General features: G+C 44.6%; 1 protein-coding gene across 4 annotated transcripts in view; it reads left to right on the top strand.

Annotated features, from left to right (window-relative positions):
• FANCL (FA complementation group L) overlaps positions 1-19,938 on the top strand; it is a 133,172-nt gene that overhangs the window by 96,562 nt on the left and 16,672 nt on the right. For all 4 annotated transcript variants that reach the window (XM_033936308.1, XM_033936309.1, XM_033936307.1 and 1 more), the window contains 4 exons: positions 5,050-5,133; positions 10,578-10,623; positions 10,713-10,794; positions 17,297-17,413. In XM_033936308.1, the coding sequence (XP_033792199.1) occupies positions 5,050-5,133; positions 10,578-10,623; positions 10,713-10,794; positions 17,297-17,413 (329 nt within the window). The remainder of the gene's footprint in view (positions 1-5,049; positions 5,134-10,577; positions 10,624-10,712; positions 10,795-17,296; positions 17,414-19,938) is intronic.

Here is a 19,938-nt window from a genome sequence, read left to right as displayed (position 1 = left end):
ATAGTGACAACACACAAACCTAGAGGACTGGGTAAAACGAGGATCTTGCAGCCCCATGAACCTCGCAGATCTCTACCTCACATCCTTAAAAATTTACTTACCTCAAAGGTGATCGGGAACTGTGAGATTTGCGGGTGTTAAAATGCCCTGCAGACCCCATGCCACAGAGATGTGCGAGGTCTGTGGGATCCGGGCAATCCTTATTTTACCCAGTCCCCAAACTTAGGAAAGTCTATGCATTGAGAGCAATTTTTTAAGCTATTTACCTAGATGCTGTTTCCAGAAAAGGAAGGTTTAAATCTATGGGAATACTTATTTTCTTGGATAACTTTTTCAAAGAGAAAGTGCTCAGTGCTCTCAGTTTCATAATGGATGTGGTGACCAGTTATCAAAGAGAAAGCACCCACAAATTTTTCATTGGCCTGGAGTTTTGAAAAGAGCCCAGAGAAAACTCAATTTCTGTCATGGAACTACAACTCTACCTTCTTGCAGGACTTGGAAACAGCAGCTGTGCACATAGCCCCGTTTGCGCGAATATTAACTCATACCAACATCTGTGCACAATGCACAGCATGAAAATCCCTGCACTTCAAAATCATACCATCATAGGAGCTTCAAGTAGCAGCTCTCATCTGATGATTTGCCAAGATTTTTTCCCCTGTATTGTAAGGGATAGGATTTTTTTTCTAAACCCACAAAAAAAACACCTCTCTTCTGAGCTGCACACCTTAAGCACTGCAGTTCAAATAGCAAACAGCACTGGAACCCAGTGAGAAAACTCTCTTTGCTACCCATAGATGCATACAACTGATTAATAATGACTTGCTGTCCTGCCTCTTTTGGGGCTCAATGGGCTTTTGCTGTGACTTAGGAAAGATCAGAGCAACTGACCCCCTTCCTTCGCCAGGAAATTCAAGTGACAGAGGCACAACTCGGATTCTGCTCCCTCTCAAGAAAAAAATGACGTTACAAACTGAGTAACAATCCAAGAGACCAAAAACTAAACTTTCCCAAATCCAAGAGACCAAAAACTAAACTTTCCCGAGGCAGAAACCCTCCACGTGGTCTTGATCACCCTGCTTGCCGGAACTGAAGAGAACTTGACACCTTTTTTTCCTCCCAGAGTCTCCCAGACTCACTGCAGCCACACGATCTGAGCAGAGGCATTATCAGCAGCTTTGTGGGAGGTGTTATTTACACTCAACGCAGCAGGATTATTCTGCTTTCTGGAGACAGGGAAACATATCCAATCAGAGGACAAAGCCTGGTTAAAAAAAACAGCAAAATAGCTCAGTAACCCTCCCTAGCAAAACTGGAGGCAACCTGAGGACTGCCCTTCAGATCGGCTTCTGATGTGCCATCCTGTGCTTATAAATCGGCAGTGATTTGTATTTATTTCACAGGCAGCTGCCTTAGCCCATAGCGAACTCATGCTTCGGGGCTCTTAGGTGTGCGTGCCGGCTTCCCTTCTCTCCCCCCGCCCCCCCCCCCGGACGTAACTTCCGGTTTCATAGGGAAGAGAAGGGAAGCCGGCACGCACACCTTAGAGCCCCGAAGCATGAGTTCGCTACAGGCTAAGGCAGCTGCCTGTGAAATAAATACAAATCACTGAGTTCGCGTCTTCAAGACGGTAAGAGGTATTTTTTTTGTTTTGTTTGTTTTTTAATGCTGAGCAGCGGCGACAGCAGCAGGATTTGCGATAGATGACAGCCGGGCGGTCATCTAAATTAGCCGGGCATAGCGCCCGGCTGAAAGGCCCTGGGGAGAACACTGCACTCTTTTTTTTCTTCTTCGCTTTGAGGAATCTTTTTATTCGGCAGGTAAAAGATTTTGTTAATTGGAGGTATATTATTTGGGGAAATTTTCAAATTCTCAATCAAATATCTTTTAAGAAAATCTAGAGGTAATACTCCCGGGGCCAGCGGGAAATTTAAAAAGCGAATGTTTAACCGATTGTTGAAATTTTCAATCTGTTCCAATTTCCTATGTATTAAGGTGTTATCCTTAATTGTTGCTGTCTTGAATTGCTGCAAATGATGTATCTCATCCTGTGTTGGCCTGGCCTGGTCTGTGAAATCCGTTTTCATTAACTCTACAGTTCTAGTTAAGGAATCTAATTTATCAGTTATTTTAGATACCTCTTCTGTTGATTTTGTCATTTTAGTCTCCATCTGTTGGAGGAGCCACCAGATATCATTCAGGGACGCCGCCATGAGAGCGGGTGTAGTTCCCTCTCTCTTGCTTGCAAACATCAACTGTTCTGCCGTAGGCGTTGTGCCCTTGCTTGGAGATTCCGCATATCCACTTCCGGGATCACGAGTCTCCTGCTCCAGCGCCCCGGCAGTTGCCGGACATGAAGGGTTGAGGGATTCCGGAGAAGATAACGATATTTCCAAAAGGGCAGCAGATTCTCCCTCATCTCTGCCTGGGCTTTCCATACCTCCGGATAGTTGTGTAGTTGCTAGGAGCGCTGAGAAGAAGTGATCCATAGTCTGCTGGATCGGGGTAGAGACTAGGGTCGGCGAGGAAATGGTCCTAATCACCCCCTTCCTCTTTGTATGCGGCATAGTAAAAGCGCTGAAAACTCACAACACAGGAAAACTGGTAAGCCAAATCGATAGAGGAAATCAGACCTCATTGTTCTTTACTGCGTCTCTCACGGCTTTTCACATTGCTGCCATCTTGCCACTCCCCTCCCTGGATTGATTTGTTAAATTATTAAAGGAAAGAAAATTAGCAGGTATTTGGAATCTTTCATTTGAGGTAACCATCTTAGCAGAGTTTGGTTAATTGAAAAAAGCTCAACCCATTGGGATAAAACTAGATGATTTCTGTGGTCCATTTACTAACCAGGCATTGTTTCACAACAGCTGAGTATCTTAATCCAGTCCTAAACAACTTCCTGAATGAGTTCCCTTCTCCCTGATATACTTGAGATTCTGTTCCCACCGCAGTATTGATGGCATCTGTTTTGATTTTTCAAGAGAATTTGTTCTGCACACAAGTTTATATTCAAGGGGCCACCTGCATTTCAGGGCATCCACTTGGCCAGCCTGCAGTAATAGTTTGGGAGTTCAAGAACCAGTTTCCTTGGTAAGCTCACCCCAGGTTCTGTCCGCAGTGGGCTTGAGCACAAGCTGAACAGCTCTGTGATAGTTCTCCAGGATTGGGGCTATATTAGGAGTCACTGCCCAGGAAAAGGATCTAGGTGTTATTGTTGAGGATACACTAAAACCCTCAGTTCAGTATGCGGTGGCGGCTAAGAAAGCAAATAGAATGTTAGGAATTATCAGGAAAGGAATGGAAAACAAAGATGAAAATGTTATAATGACCTTTTATTACTCTATGGTACGGTCGCACCTCAAATACTGTGTGCAATTCTGGTCGCTGTATTTCAGAAAAAGATATAGCAGAATTAGAAAAGGTACAGAGAAGGGCAACGAAAATGATAAAAGGGATGGGATGGCATTCCTATGAGGAAAGGCTAAAGCCGGTGGGGCTCTTTAGCTTGGAGAAGAGATGGCTCAGGGGTGATATGATAGAGGTCTATAAAATGCTGAGTGGGTGGAATGGGTAGATGTCAATCACTTGTTCACTCTTTCCAAAATACTAGGGCTAGGGGGCATGTGATTAAGCGACTAAGTAGTAGATTTAAAACAAACTGGAGAAAATATTTTTTCACACAACGTGCAATTAAACTGTGGAATTCATTACTGGAGAATGTGGTGAAATCAATTAGCGGGGATTTTAAAAAGTTTGGATAAATTCCTAATAGGGAAGTCCATGTGCCATTATTGAGATGCCTTGAAATCTGCTGCTTATTCTTAGGATAAGCAGCATAAAATTTGTTTTATTACTTGGGATCTAGCTAGGTACATGGGACCCGGGTTGGCCACTGTTGGAAACAGGATACTGAGCTTAATGGACCTTCGGGTTCTCCCAGTAGGGAAATTCTTATGATCTCTTACAGTGGTTTTCAACTGGTATGGTACAAACTGAGGAGATGCAATACAGTCCAATGATACAGGAAGGATAGTTGAAAAATGTAGATGGTGTCTTCCACACAACTCACGATTAGAGGTGAATAACCCACTGGTTCAAGACTCATGTCTTTCTACTAGAAGGATTATCGAAGTAAGAACGTAATCTTCCCTTATTTGAAAAAAAAAAAAAAGAATGCTAGCTTACTATTAATGATATCAAAGTGATGCAGTCTTTTATAATCAAGTTCACTAGACTTAAATCTCTTGGACTACCATGTCTAGAAAGCAATGAGGGAAGCCTATCACAATCGCCATCCAAAGCCTCAAAGAAGCCCTGCAGGTGTTCTGGGACAGCCTGCCACAGGAACCAATCAACAAGGGTGTTAAGAACTTCAGAAAGCAATTGAAGGCCTACATTAATGCTAGGAGTAGATATTTTGAGCATTCACAGTGACTACAAAATTCTGACACATTGTTAACTTGTTTGAATAACATTTTACTGTTTTTTAGCTCAAAAATCACTAGGTAGTAATGCTAAAATGTCAGTATCATCAACATAGCTTTAGTTAATTAAATGTTGTTTAATAATAATATGTAAGTATGATGACGAACATAACATTTCTCAGTGAAATTGAAAGTGGTTGCTGAGAAAACTGCAAAAAAATCTGTAAGGAGGAGTTTTTTTGCCTCACCCAGTAGATATCAAGAGTTGCCTAATTCTCCCCCCCCCTTTACAAAGTCATGATAGTGGCTGCTGCATGACAAATGCTCCAACGTCCATTAAATCCCTATGGGAGTTGGAGCGATTTCCACAGCAGCAGCTGCTGCTGCCGCAGCTTTTTAAAAGGAACCCTTTATACTAATTTAGTGGGACATTTGATAATCATACTGTCACTTTCTCAAAATCAACTTTATTGCAACTTCCTTTGTACTTTTCCCTATGTTTTACTATCTAAACTTGCTGTAGAAAGGCCCCAGCAGTGGAAGGTTTTGCTTGCAGCACTTTGTGAATTAGAATTAAGTATAATTTAAACTATGTTTAACCCATATTTTTTTCTTATTGTAGGAAATAATGTTTCGATAAACATAGATGTGGACCCCAGACATCCAAAAATGTTTCCTGAATGCTACTTTCTTGGAGCTGACCATGGTACTCAGCCTTTTTCAATTTGTTTTATAAATCTACTAGTACCATATATACTTAAATATAAACTGAGGTAACCCTTTATCCCCCCTAAAAGGGGAAAAAGGTTCACTTGACTATAAACCAGGGGGGTTTATATTCAATTTCCTGCCTTGCACCCAGCTTGCCTTCCCTCCCTCCTTCCTGCCCAGCTCTGCACCCAGACTCCCTTATGCCCTGTTGGTCCAGTGGTGAGTCGGACAGTAGCAATCCTTCCTGTGTCCTGTCCCACCCAACTGTTAACCACCCCACCTCCCGGACCTTTTGCAGGCCTCCTGTGGGCTTGCCTTAAGCCCTGGTAGTCCAGCGATGAGCCAGGACAGGAGCGATCCATCCTGCCTCCTGTCCCAGAAAGCTGTTAACCACCCCGTGCATTCTCAAGGTCTCACGAACTGCCCCGGGAACTTGCACATCCATTGCTGATCGTGGCACTGCATGGGGCAGTAGCAAAGAAAAATCACTCCGGCCCCATTTTACTACTAGACCATCAGGGTTCAAAAGGTATGTTGGAGAGGGAAGTGGGGTGGTTAACAGTTGGCCGGGACAAGATGCAGGTAGGATTGCTTCTATCCCGGCTCACTGCTGGAACACCAGGGCTTAAGGCAGGCCCATAGGAGACCTGCAATGGGTTCTAGTGGGGGGTGGGGGAGCACACGAGAACCCAAATATAAACCGAGACACCCAAATCTTGGTTTATATTCGAGTATATACGGTAACTGCTTGTAAGTGTTGTACACCTATAACTTTCTATCAGTTTTAACCAGATTCTTCTGAAAACTGGTATGTATTGAGCCCTGATAGGAAATCCCAGGGGATTAATTTCATTTTATAAATTTATAGCAGTAGTTTTGTTGTGACAAAAGTCCCAGGCTTCATCAGCATTTTCTGTCATTAGTTTCCTGTATAATTGGCTATTCCAGTGCAATAGGTGAGACATTCTCTAGACCAGGGGTCTGCAACCTTTAAGACATAAAGAGCCACTTGGACCCGTTTTCGAAAAGAAAAAAAAACTTGGAGCCGCAAAACCATTATAAAACAAATCTAACACTGCATATATTGTTTCTTATCTTAATGCTATATACAGGATCACTAAATTGAAAATAAAATCATTTTTCCTACCTTTGCTATTTGGTGATTTCAGGAGTCTCTGGTTGCACTTTCTTCTTCTGACTGTGCATCCAATCTTTCTTCCTTTCTTTCAGCCTCCTGTATGTTTCCTCTCCTCCAGACCTCATTCTCTCCCCCAACTTTTTCTTTCTGTCTCCCTGTTCCCCCTTCTTTCTGTCTCCGTGCCCTCCCCCAAGCCACTCGGTTTGCTGCCACCGCAATCGGGGAACAGCCCCCAAGCCAACGCCGTCCCAAGCTTTCCCTGCAGAAGTGTTGCGCTGACCAGCATTCCGCTCCCTGACGTCAATTCTGACGTAGGAGAGGAAGTTCCGGGCCAACAAGGCATTTCTCCTCATTCCATCCAGCCTGAGCCCCACCTCTCCTTGATCCAGCATTTCCCTTCTGTGTCTGTCAGAATTACCATTCCACCTATTTTCCAGCATCACCCTTCTTTGTGTCCATCTCACCTATATCCCTATCTCACCACTTTTTCAGAATCTTCATTTGTCTCTGTCCTTATCTTTACGCCATGTTCACCATTTGCCCTTTCAATGTCTTTATCTCCCCCCCCCCACTTTTTCAGCATTACTTCTATGTCTCTATTTCACCTCCTCTTCATGTCCCCTCTGTATCTCTATCCTTATTCAGTAGGTCCTGCTTACCCTTTCTCTTCTTTGTGTCACTATCTCCATTTTCAGCTTTCCCCCCCCCCCCTTTTCCTTTGTTACTGCACCCTGTAGCTAGAATCTTTCCACCCTCCCTCCACTCCGGCCCAGCCCAGTATGAAAGATTTCCTTTTGTTTCCCTCCCCTCTCTCTTTCTCTCTCTCTTCTCCTCCCTCACCCACGAGTCCTGCATCTGGCCCTCTCCCTTCTACCTGCACCTGGCAACACCCCCCTGCTCCGCGGCTCTCTTCAGCAACTCGTCAGCAGCGGTGATCAAGACAAGCTGCCGACATCGAGGCCTTCCCTCTACGAGTCCCGCCTTTGTGGAAAAAAGGAAGTTGAAACAAGCGGGACTCGCAGAGGGTAGGCCCCGACGTCAGAAGCTTGTGTCGATCGCTGCTGCTGAGTTGCCGAAGAGAGCCGCGGAGCAGGGGATGTGGCCGGAAGCAGGTAGAAGGGAGAGGGAGATAGGAAGGCTGTAGATCTCCGGAGCATGACACCGACCCCGGCCAGGATGATTTCTTTTTCATGCGTGCACCTTACAAGTCCAGCGTCGCGGCGGGAAATAGCCATGCTGAGCAGTGAGCTCAGCACTACACAGATGAAAGCCTTGCTTGCTGATTGGTCCGGCGGCACGGCGGGGCCGCCGGACCAATCAGCAAGCAAGGCTTTCATCTGTGTATGTGCTGAGCTCACTGCTCAGCATGGCTATTTCCCGCCGCGACGCTGGACTTGTAAGGTGCATGCCTGCGTGACACACTACCGGAGCCGCAGCAAAGGTGGAAAAGAGCCGCATGCGGCTCTGGTGCCGCAGGTTGCCGACCCCCGCTCTAGACCATAGGGTTGTTTCCCTTTATCCGCATGGACTGCAGAAAAGAACCATTCCAGGTTTTCCACTCCGTCTCTAGAATACTTCACAGTCTAGCTTAGCTCCTCCCATCAGTCTTTCTCTTGTGCATGCATGGCTGCAGGTGTTAGTTCTGCTATCTCACATTTATTATTTCTACGTAGTTTCATTCCCTTTCACGGTTCTTTTGTGTTTCAAGCACTTTTAAAAGCTGCCTGCTTGAGAATTCACAGACTTCAGTCCGTAGCTAACAGACTGATCCCTTTGGGGTACCTGTTAGCCAGACTGCTAGTCTTCCTTGGAGTTCAGGGCCAACCCTGACCTGGTCTTGCTCCCTGTTAAGCGGGGGTTGGCTGCAGACCATTTCACATGCTTAGCGGGCTCAGCAATGTTCCACAGCATGCAGGCTGTGTTTCACTCCTCCGCCCATCCTGGTGTACAGTTGGTGGTCCGCAGGGGTGGAGGCATAATCAGACTGTCTGACAGGCAGCCCCGAAGAATCAGCTTGGTATCAGCTTTCCTGGCAGTGAATTCTGATTCTGGCTTTTCACAGAGGCTAGAGAGCAGGTGCAGCTTTTGTCTTCAGTACTGTGAGTAAGAGGAGCTGACAGGCTCTATCAGTGATTTTTAAAACCTAATTTTGAGGGGTTTTCTAGAGGTCCCCTGTTATTTTTTTATTTTGGGAAGGCCATTTTTTTATAGTTTTTTTTTTTTTGCGCGATTTTGATCTGGTGGCCATCTTGGATTTTTAACAATCTTTTTTCCAACTTTTCCCTGCTTTTTCAAATTTTGAATTTTTCCACATGTTGCGCGGCGCAGTCTGAGGAGGGGGGGACAGTAACTTCGAGTTCAGCCTCCCCTCCACAGAAACAGGTGATACAATGCTCAGCTAGCCCACTGGGGCGGCCGTCTTTATTTTCGGGGCTGGGGGACTATGCATTTATTGTCCATTCGCGAGACAGATCCTCTGCAGACTAAGAAGCACAAGTCTAAGTCATCTAAGAGTGACTCTATACTCCTGGGTCCAGATGCCTTCTCAGAGATCATGAAATTTGTGTGGTCCGAGTTTCAGTCAAGGGGTCCGGCTTCTGTTACCCATAAGGCGTCGCATAGCGCAGGTATTTCTTCAGGGACGTCAGTCTTTCGGACCACCCTGGTTGTTTCACAGTCTATGCTGGAGACTACAGCAGCGAATCCGTACCTCACAGATTATTTTCTGCACAGATTGGAGGATCTGGATTGGGATACTGGATCCATGGATCACTTAGGGGCTCCTGATCCTGGAGAAGACCCGACTGTGGTGTGCTTGTTTAAAGTTGTGGCGCTCCCTAACTTGATTGCTGAATCTTTACAGGAATTGGGCTTGGATGACAAGCCCACTACTTCCTCTTTTTCCACTTCTTTTCCATGGCTCTACAGTACATGTAAAACCAGGTCCTTTAGATTTTTATGTGGATTATTTTATTGTACCTTTGAAATTTGACTTTTTTCAATAAAGTCCATTTCAGGAACATCGTCACTCCACAGTATTTTTTTTGTTTCTGCAGTATGCGTGCCCAATCTGTTATCTTTCCCTGACATCCGGATTTGAGTTTTTTAGTCACAGAACAGTTTGACTTTCCAGAAGGTCCCTTGTGGAATGCTCGGGTTCTGTCTTGTTTGTATCCTCTGGCGCAGGCATGTCAGCAGCTGCTAGAACAACTTAGGTGGATTAAGGTTTATTAAAAATTTTATATACCGCCTTATCAAATAACAAAGCGGTTTTACATAGAGTAATAAATAAATTATAAATCACATAGTAAAACAAAATTTCAATACAATAACAGTAATAGTCTGACGCACTGACAATGACTGATATGAGAGGTAACTGGGAGAAGTACAATATTTAGAAAGAAAAAAAATGGGAAGAGGATAAAAAACAAATGGAAGGGAAAACAGGCAAATTATCTAAAATGTGAGGCTAATGGAGGGGAACAGACTTCCATTACCGTCCTTATAAGGACTGTCATACATCTTATTAAAGAAATGACAATTTTGCGTGAGGTTAAATTCTTTATATTTATAAATCTTTCCTTTAACAGTTAAAGGAAAGATTTATAAACTGTAAAGAGTTTTACCTCATGCAAAATTGTCATTTCTTTAATAAGATATTAACTATTTTTTCTGCGTCCCTCCAAATACCCTATTTTTTTTCTGCTGCCCTCCGAAATGTGGCCTTGGTTTGAGTTTGAGACCACTGCCCTATACCTTAGTATAATTTTAATGGACATTAAGTTTAAGTTTATTAGGATTTTATATACCGCCTATCAAGGTTTTCTAAGCGGTTTTACAATCAGGTACTCAAGCATTTTCCCTATCTGTCCCGGTGGGCTCACAATCTATCTAACGTACCTGAGGCTATGGAGGATTAAGTGACTTGCCCAGGGTCATTGTACAAAAGCAGATGTTTGTCTTTTATAGTTTTTATACATTTTAGCAAATATCTTCTGTTATGTTTCTTTTGATATGGATATTGTAGCTTTCCAATTTTATTTCTGGAATATTTTATGCAACATACAAGGGACCCCTTTTACAAAGCCATGGTAGTGATTCCTGGTGTGGCAAATGTGATGAAGTCCATAGGAAATGAATGGGTCTTATAAAGAATTGCTACCATGCTTTGTAAAAGGAACCCAAGGTATTTAAAAATTGTTTATGTATATATAAAATTTATTGTTCAGTCTAGTAAATAAGTGATGCTCTGAATATTCAATCTTGTAAAGGTTTAGATGATATTAATTTTTTTTTTGCAGTGGTAACTCCTTTAAGAAGTAAGCTGAATAGCAACATCCATTTGTGGTATGTTTCCATAAAAATATGTCTATACATATGTTTTTTTTAAATTACCTTCAGAAATATTGAACATACTGTTTTATTTTCTTTTATAGGGATCCAGAAAATAATCTGCTACAAAATTTGAAAAATGTTTTAGAAATTGATTTCCCTGTTCGTACTAACACTGCAAAATCTGTAAGTTGCTCCCTTTTTTGTATGAGATTATTTTCAGATCTAAATTTTGCTGCCAGCAAAAAAAACATGGCATATATAGCAATATAGCATGGACAGTTATTTTTAAGGTCCAGTATAGATGAAAAGATGTTTGAATTTTCAGAAACCTCTGTAGTAGATTCTACGTGTTCTCTATAGATATAATCCCTAATATTTCAGTGCTGTCATAGGCCTTCAACAAACAGAACCAAAACTGGGAAGTGAACAAGTTTGGATTTAACGTCTAGATTTATTACTGTCATTTTCCAGATCTGTGCTCAAGGAGTGTTACATTCAGGTACACACGTTTTTTTCCTTGCTTCCCTGGTTCTCATCATCAGAGGTGAGGTGTCCCAGGGAGAGTCCCCTTAGGGGAAAAAACCTATACAAAGACAACCTGGGTCTGAGGCTAGGTCCTTCTTATTATCAGGGTTAGGGGTTCAATTCTCTGCCAGCGGGTGGAAGTACGTAGTCGGAAAGTTACGTGGGAGATGGCAGGCGCATCCCATCCTGCAATATTGACCCAAATCAATTCCCTGAGACTTAGAATTGACTGAGTAATTTCTACTGCTGAATGAAGGGGACCTATTTTGAATACTAATTTGCATATATTTTCTTCATGGAAAGAATTGCTGTTTGAAAGGCATTTTGGATCATTTTGGACTTTAGAGAGTTTGAGGACTAACAAGTTTGATTCTGGTCCTAGATCAAAGTAAAGAGAGCAGAAAGACTACCCTAATTTGGGGAAATTTTTCTCACTCTAATTGTAGTATTGAATAAGAACCTTTGAATGATTTTAGCCTTTTCTCTGAGATGATCTGAGTATTTTCTTAGAGTTCTGGCTCTTGCAGATGACCCATGAGGGGATTAATGTGGGCCTCTGGCCTAACCCTAAGTAAGCCTAAGAAAGAGACTGGAGATGACTACAGTGACCAGAGCAGAGGGATGAGTGGCTGAAGCTAACCAGAATAACCAGACTGACCAGGCCAGATCACATGTACCTAACTAAAATGCTCTTTGTGGGGAAGGGCAAAGTCTGTGTTCTCTGTACCACTCATTAATATACTCAATAGAAAAAACATCCAACAATATCTTCAGCACTATGGATGGACTATACCAAAATGGTAACCAAAAAATGGAGAAAAGACCTCAGTGTCTAATAGGGGTTTTTAATAAACCAATCTCCCCACATAGACTTTCCTACTTTCACGCTAATTTTGAAGCGGAGAGACGCATCCTTAGTCTGAAAATCTCAGTAAAGCAACTGTCTATTCAGAACATATAATCTTATAAAGTGCAATTCTCTTTTTTTTTTAATATAATTCTTTATTCATTTTATAACTTACATCAAGTACAGCAACTCCTGTCATGACAAGAAGCAACCTCTTCTTATTTGCATTGATTGGACTTTGGGGCATTAATGTTCCTAACAACACAACATCATACGTCAATGATAATGGAACTTCCAGGATCATAGTAATTTGACCCCATATGGATCTCCAAAATTTAAGTATCAAGGGGCAATAGAACAATAGATGATCCAGTGTTCCTATATCGAGATGACAGTGCCAGCTAGTGCTGCCCGATTCACGATTCGAATCGGTTTACCAATTCACTTCAGGTGAATTGATTTGAATCGGTTCAAAACAAAAAAAAAATCTGCTTCCCGATTCGCCTGACCCTCGCCCCCTAAAGTAGGAGCGGCAGCGCTGCTCTTGCTGGCCTGCTTTAGAGGGCGAGGGGGAGGGTCAGTCGGGAAGTGCTGCTGTCGGCTTCCCCCCCTGGCCTTCCGCTTCCCCTCCCGGCCTCTGACATCAGAGGAGGGGCGGAACCGCAACAGAGGAAACAGCTCCGAAGAAGTACAAAGATCGCTAGCACCGCAATCTTATTTGCAGGCTGTTCCTGGAAGGTAAACAGTGTGGGGAGGCCAGGGGGGAAGCCGGACCCCAGTGGGAGGACAGGGGGAACACGCAGGCCATCCGGTGGGGGAGTGAGCAGTCCTTCGGGGTGGGACAGGCAAGCATGACTTCAAAGGGGGGGACAGGTCTTCAGGGGGGGATAGGCCTTCTAGGGGGGAGGCAGGCCTTCAAAGGGGGGGACAGGTCTTCAAGGGGGGGGGAACAGACCTTTAGGAGGGACAGGCAGGCCTTCAGGGGTGGGATAGGCCTTCAAGGGGGAGGCAGGCTTTCAAAGGGGGGGAAAGGCAGGCCTTCAGGGTTGGGATGCAGACCTTTAAGGGGGGGGGACAAGCCTTCAAGGGGGGAAACAGGCCTTCAGGAATGGTGGCACAGGCCTTTAGGGGTGGGGGACAGACCTTCAGGGGAGGGGGACCCTGGTATAGAAGTACATGAAAGGAGGGAAGTGGGGGTTCAAAGAGATGTGCATATGCCTTACTTGGGGAGGAAGAAATGGATCTGAAAATAGAGGAGAGGGAGAGAGATGATGGACAATGGGATTTAGAGAGGGAAGGAAGAGAAAGGGAGAGAAGTTGGATGCAAGGGATGGTGTGGAGGGGGGGATAGAGATACTGGATAGGAGGGTAGTTGGGAAAAGAAAGGGAGAGATGGTGGACCCTGAGGTGGTGGAGAAGGAGGGAGAGATGCTGGATGAAAAGGTAGATCTATGGAGATAGACAAAAAAAAGGAAAGATGCCAGACCTCCAGGGGAGGGAAGCGATACGGAAGGGGAGGACAGAGATAGAAGATGGTTGGTTAGCAGGGAGAAAGAAGAAAGGAGATCCTGGCAAGCAAATTATCAGATGACAATCAGAGCCTGAGACCAACAAAATTTGAATAATGACCAGACAACAAAAAGTAGAAAAACTAATTTCATTTTCTATTTTGTGATTACAATATGTCAGATTTGAAATATGTATCCTGCCAGAGCTGGTGTTAGACCGCAAACGTGAGCTAGGATTTAATAGAGAGAGGAAAAGTATTTTATCCCAGGACAAGCAGGCAGCATATTCTTAATGCATGGATGACGTCACCGACGGAGCCCCGGTACGGACATTTTTCACTAGAAAGTTCTAATTGGCCACACCGCGCATGCGCGAGTGCCTTCCCGCCCGACGGAGGAGTGCGTGGTCCCCAGTTTCTTCGTTTCCGCGGAGCGAAGAAGACGCATGTGGTTTCAACAGCCGTTGAAAACTTCCTTTTTGCCTTCCCGCTCGCGTTATTTTCTTGTTTTTTCTCTTTTTCCCTTCGGGTTTCTTTTTCCGTTCTAAATAGTAAAAAAAAACAAAAAACTTTGTTTTTTCTTTATTTTTCAGGCCGGCCCCGGTGGGGCCTGTTGCCATCATACAAGCCTCCGGCTTTGATTTTGCGGAGGCCGTGTTTCCCTTCATGCCCCCTCAACCGGGCTTTAAGAAGTGCCAGCGGTGTGCACGCCTGATCTCTCTCACTGACCCACACAATTGGTGCCTACAGTGTTTGGGTCCAGAGCATCTGGCTGACACCTGCACCCGCTGTGCCACTCTTAAGAAACGCACCTTAAAAAATTGGCAGATCCAGCAGAACATCCTTTTCGTTACCGGATCTGCTTGGATACTGCCGCGACGTCGACGGTACTGCAAAAGACAGCACCGACCACTTCGACGACGCCCGATCCTTCCTCGGGGTCGCTGGCACCAGGTAAGCCGGCTAAGAAGCCTTCCACCTCCCTTGAGCGCCCACCTGCCACAGTGGCGACGCCAGTCCTCCCGGCCTCACGCCGACCCCGCAAACGCTCCGCCCCGATCTCGGTGAGTGCCTCGTCATCGGCCTCCTCATCGCCGGGGCGTGGAGCAGCACCTATGGAACCGAAAAAGAAAAAAGCGGTACCGGTGCCACCCCTGGATGACCGCATCGCGGCCATACTCCAAGACAAATTGCAGGAACAGCTGCAGCAACAACTCCAGCACCTGCTACCGACCCTATTGGCACCACTTCTTTCGGTACTAGACCGGCCCGAGCCTCGCACCATCCCACCGGTGTCCACCCCCTCGGTACCACTCAACGCTTCCATGCCAATCCTCTCGGCTGAACCACTCCGTTCTCGTCCTGTGGTACAGACCCGCTCTGAGGTCGATCCTCCTCGGGACCAGGAAGGGCACCGGTCTCCCCGGGACCCAGAATGGCACCGCTCTTCCCGGGACCGGGGTCAACACCGGTCTTCCTCTCCCGGGACCGTCTCCATGCACTCTGGCAAGTCTCTTTCTAAGACCCGCCACACCGAGCCTTCCACCCCGACATCTCGGCGTGCGCACACTGATATCAGGGACCCGGACTTATGGGAAGAATCCCCACCCGGTACCGAGGAGGACGCATCATCCACAGACGAGGAACCCTCAGTGCCCGATACCACTTCCAAGCCTGAGCAATCCTCTTTCACCAAATTCCTCAGGGAGATGTCGGCGGCTCTTTCTATTCCTTTAGAGTCCGACTCCAAAAAGTCCCAGGCCTTTCTGGATGCCTTAGACTTTGAACAACCTCCCAAAGAGTTCCTCAAGTTACCCATCCATGACATACTGCGGGAAACTTTTTATAAGAATTGGGAAAATCCACTCACTGTCCCCGGAGCTCCTCGTAAGCTTGACAGCCTATACAGGGTCATCCCAATTCCGGGTTTTGACAAACCTCAATTGCCCCATGAGTCTCTCCTTTTTTTTGACCGATCACAGTTAAAGCACTTATATTCAGTGTGATTTTTGACAAAACTTATCTACCTTTAGTTGGCGGGGTCTCCTGAAGCAGACGCCGAAACGGGGCCGCGTCGGGACCCTGGGAAGTTGCATTTTTTGCATATAAGCTAAGTACAATCTTTAGCATATCCTGAATGCAATCACTATTATTTTGCACTTTTGAAAATTTTGCGAGTCATTCTATCTAAGTGTTGAATATAGTTTTCAATCAATTCACATCTTCAAAAGTTGGACTCGTTTTTACCAAATACTATGCTATGATTGGATATACAACTCTTATTCCAAGAGGGGGTTACCTCCCCCTCTTCAGAGTTACATGCCTCTGAGCTATGTTACAGTGTATACGAGCCCTTCTCATTTGGAGGTTTAATTGACTTGAGTCAGTCTCCTTAATTACAGTTAAACCATAATAGCTACGTTTTCTTCAATGTCCAGTTCCCTGGTTCTCATCATCAGAGGCGAGGGGAAAAACCATATACAAAGACCTTTCTGTGGCTTAAGAGTCTGAATGATAGTAATTGGTATTCCAATGCTATAGAGATGATAAGCTGAACCATAGGGTGCTTGATCAGTTCTTACGAGCATACTGCAGAAAGATGTCAATCACATCTTTTGAACACCTCCTCCTTCTCCCTGGCCTCTGCTGCCCGCTTCAGTTTCTCTTTCTGCAGGTGATCAGGAAAGGTGTCTTCTGATCTGCTTGGTTTATTATTTTATTTAGATAGTTTAGCGGTTTTATGCTCTAGTTGCACTTGTTTTGTTTTGGTTTTTTTTGTAAACTCTTGAGTTCCCCTGGTTAAAGGTCTTCTTTGCCTGCATAGGGAGAAGCAGAATTTATATCTGCAGCTGCCAGGTGTATCTTTTGGAAACCTGTTTCAGCCAGCCTGCTGAAGAGTCGTGTAGCTCAGGGTCTGTTCTCTTGGAAAAAGAGATTATATACTTACCTTGGAAAACTTTTATAGTAGATAGGTGAGACATTCTAGACCCTGTCCTTCCTGCACTTGACTGCTTCTCAGTTTGTTTCATGCGTCTTAAGCAGCGATTGGCTGGCCTGGAACCTTCTCTCCAACGTAAGAATTGTCAGGGGGAAAGCTTGTGGGTCGGTGGTATGCAATTGCTGCATGTGCCTGGCCCTTCCCTTCCCAGAGTTGCAGCGGCAGCAGAGGAAAAATTAAATGGAACTGGCGGGTGGCTGCGGCAGGTGGCAGGGAGGAATCGGCGGTCAGCCCGTGTACCCAACAGGCGGTCCACATACCCCTTAGGGTACGCATACCGCAGGTTGAGAAACACTGGTCTATAGCAGAGGGATTGTCTATTGCATGTGCCTTATATAAACCATAAAAATGTTTTCTGGTCATACTGATTCATAATTTTGAAGGTCTGAAACTGTACCAAATAGCAGCCAAATTATCTTAATTTATTTTAATAAATATTTGATTAAAACAATCCTGCTATTCTGCTGCTGTTCTTCAGACAAATTGAGTGCTCTAAGAGGTAAATACATACAAGGTATATATTTTGTGTTAAACTTTCCTTATGTGCAGGTTTGTGGGAGGAATAAATGTGAAAATGGATCATCATGGCCTCTTCTGCATAACTTAAGTTTCTTTTATTTTTGGCAAATAGTTGCATTGATAGATACAAAGAAAAATATATTTCTACTAATATGAGAACTGGCTTTCAACAAACCTGAATATATGCCACAGATCACTCTCCTGGACAAAATTATTTTCAGTGAATTAGTCTTATAAGTAGTAGTTAATAAAATATGCAATTTTACCTTAACTATACCCTTTTTTGTAGGACTTCAGCATGGATTGTGGTATATGTTATGCTTATCGCCTGGATACTGCTATTCCAGATCAAGTGTGCAATGATCCTCGGTGTGGACAACTTTTCCATCAAGTTTGTTTATATGAGGTACAGAATTAGATGGAATATGTTGGAAGGGAATACTACATGTTCTTCTGACTTTACAGAAAAGGTTGTATCATTTCAATTGACTTGTCTGGTTAGGGTTAAGAAAATGGGCCTAAAAATCCCTATATGTTGTACTACTATAGCTTTAAAAATAAGAGGTAGTTCAACACTTCTCAAATAGTCTGCCTGTTTACAAAGAAGTGTACAGAATTGATGAGGATGTATATCAGAATATAGTGTATATATATATATATATATATATTGTCACAAGCCCGAGTCCATTGCCGGCCTTGTGCCAGGAAAGAGTCATAAAAATCACTCCCTGAAACTAGTCCGGGCTGACCATGTTATCCCTGATAGACAAGAGCAAGATCAGGAAGCACAGGCTGTGTTTAAACCTGAGGCAGAACACAGCCTGATGGAAATTGTTAAGGGCTCTTTAAATCCTCCATTTTGTGTCAAGCTGGCTAAGCAGGGGAAAAGGAAAACACAGCTGAAGGAAGTTCAGCCCCGGAGTAGGGCTGGGCGTGGTACAACAGCTTGGCAGCATTTAGAGGGCTGGCTGACCAAGAGGAAGGGAGACAGAGGAGAAGCTCTCAGGTGGAAGGAGCCTCCAGGTCCCCCTGAGAGCAGGGACATTGAAATGCTGGACACAGAATCAGATGATACAATCCTGCTTAATCCTGAAGGAGAACCTATGGATTGCAACTCTTTACCAGAGGTGGGAATCTTGGAAGAAATGGAAATTAATTAATGTGGAATTGTTTTTTTTTCCCTAAGTTTTGTTGAATGATTCCATTTCTGTTGAACATAAGGATTTATCTGAAGTATGCTAACTAAGGGAATGTATGTTAGCCTAAGCTGTGTCTGCATGAGAAGTTTTTGTTTTTTTTTTGCTTATCAAGAGTGCTGCTCTAGGAGGCACTGTAGCAAGTTCCTTTTAGGAACTGGGAATATCCTGTGAGCTGAAGACAGGATTTATACAATGCCAATTTATTGAATAAGACTCTGAGAGAGTCAAGGACTATTATGAGACTCTGCTACACCTGGGACATTGATAAAGAACTTTGGCACCGATATCCAGACCAGGCTGGCTACTAGGATATTTTGTTTGTACTATTTTTTTTGCCAAAGATCTTTTTGGAGTATATTTTCTTTTGATGCATTTTCCTGAGAATTGTGAATTGAACAATAAATTTGATTTTCATTCCTTAACTTACCTGTGTGAGGCCATTCTGATTAAACTCATAGGTTAAGTTCTGCACAACAGGGACTTCCTCCATTTTGGGGAAGCACGCTGGGGAGAATTTTTGTGAGCGTAGGCCGGTTACTGCAAGCCATAAGGGCCGGCCACGCTACACGTGGTATCAGAGTGGGATACAGCACCCCCTGTTGTTGAAAAATTTTTTTTTTGGAAAAAAAAAAAAATAATAATTGTTTTTTTTTGGGACTTACTTTTGAATTTGTTGGAGCTGATTATTGAGAAGCTGTGGACTTATGCTGGTGGACTAGTGACTTACAGACACCGGAAAACAAGCCACAGGACAACCGGAAATCAGCTGCGCTGGGACCTTGGAAGCCGGTATTCCAGTTCTTTTGGAGAGCAGTCCAAGCTCAGAGAGGCTCAGAGTCGGACGCAAGACCCATCCTGGAGGAGCAGTGGTATCCAGACCAGAGTCGGAGTGTTCCCGAGTACCAGAGTGATACAGTGCGCAGACTCATCAGTACCGCGGGTAAGAGTACCTAATCTAACGGGCTGTTGAGGATAAAAGTATCACTCAGGGAGGCTGGTCGGCTACGCTGTGGGAGGAGGGTCAGGCAAAACTTAAAAGGAGCCACACTTGGTTTTGTTTTCTTTTTGGATTCCATTTCAGGTGTTTGAGATGGAGCAGCAGCAGGTTTTGGCCTTGATCGCTGGAGAACGCCAGAAGCAGATCCAGGAGATGCAGGAGGTCTTCCAGACAAGCCAGGATCGCTGGAACCAGGCGCAGGACCGCGCACAGACACAGCACCAAGAACTCATGGCTGCAATGGGGGAGCAATCAAGACTGTTTGCACAGTTTCTTCAAGCCCCAAGGCAACCGATGATGGGTGCACCGCTATTAAATCCAGCACCCCAACAGCTGGTAGGAGCCAATCCTTTGGCTTGGATGCACTTACATAAAATTACACCCACTGATGAACCTGATGACTTTTTATCAGCCTTTGAAAGGACGGCCAATGCCGCTGGTTGGCCGCAGGAACAGTGGGCAGCACGATTGCTACCATGTTTGGCGGGCGAGACTTTGGCTACCTTCCAAACCTTGAACCCTGATTTAGCCAGCAACTACCAAAATGTTAAAGCACACATTTTAGACTACTTAGGCTACACACATGAGCATTATAGGCAGAAATTTAGATCAGCCATAATGGGTGACTATGAAAGACCTAAGGCCCTTGTCCAACGCCTAACTAAAATGGCTGAACGCTGGTTACAACCTTGCCTAGCTGACCCTAGGGCACTCTTTGCTGAAATTATTAAAGAG

Source organism: Geotrypetes seraphini, chromosome 3 (assembly GCF_902459505.1).
Source record: "Geotrypetes seraphini chromosome 3, aGeoSer1.1, whole genome shotgun sequence".
NCBI lineage: Eukaryota > Metazoa > Chordata > Amphibia > Gymnophiona > Dermophiidae > Geotrypetes > Geotrypetes seraphini.
The sequence above is the reverse complement of the archived record's forward strand: the minus strand, read 5'-3'. Positions and strand labels throughout refer to the sequence as shown.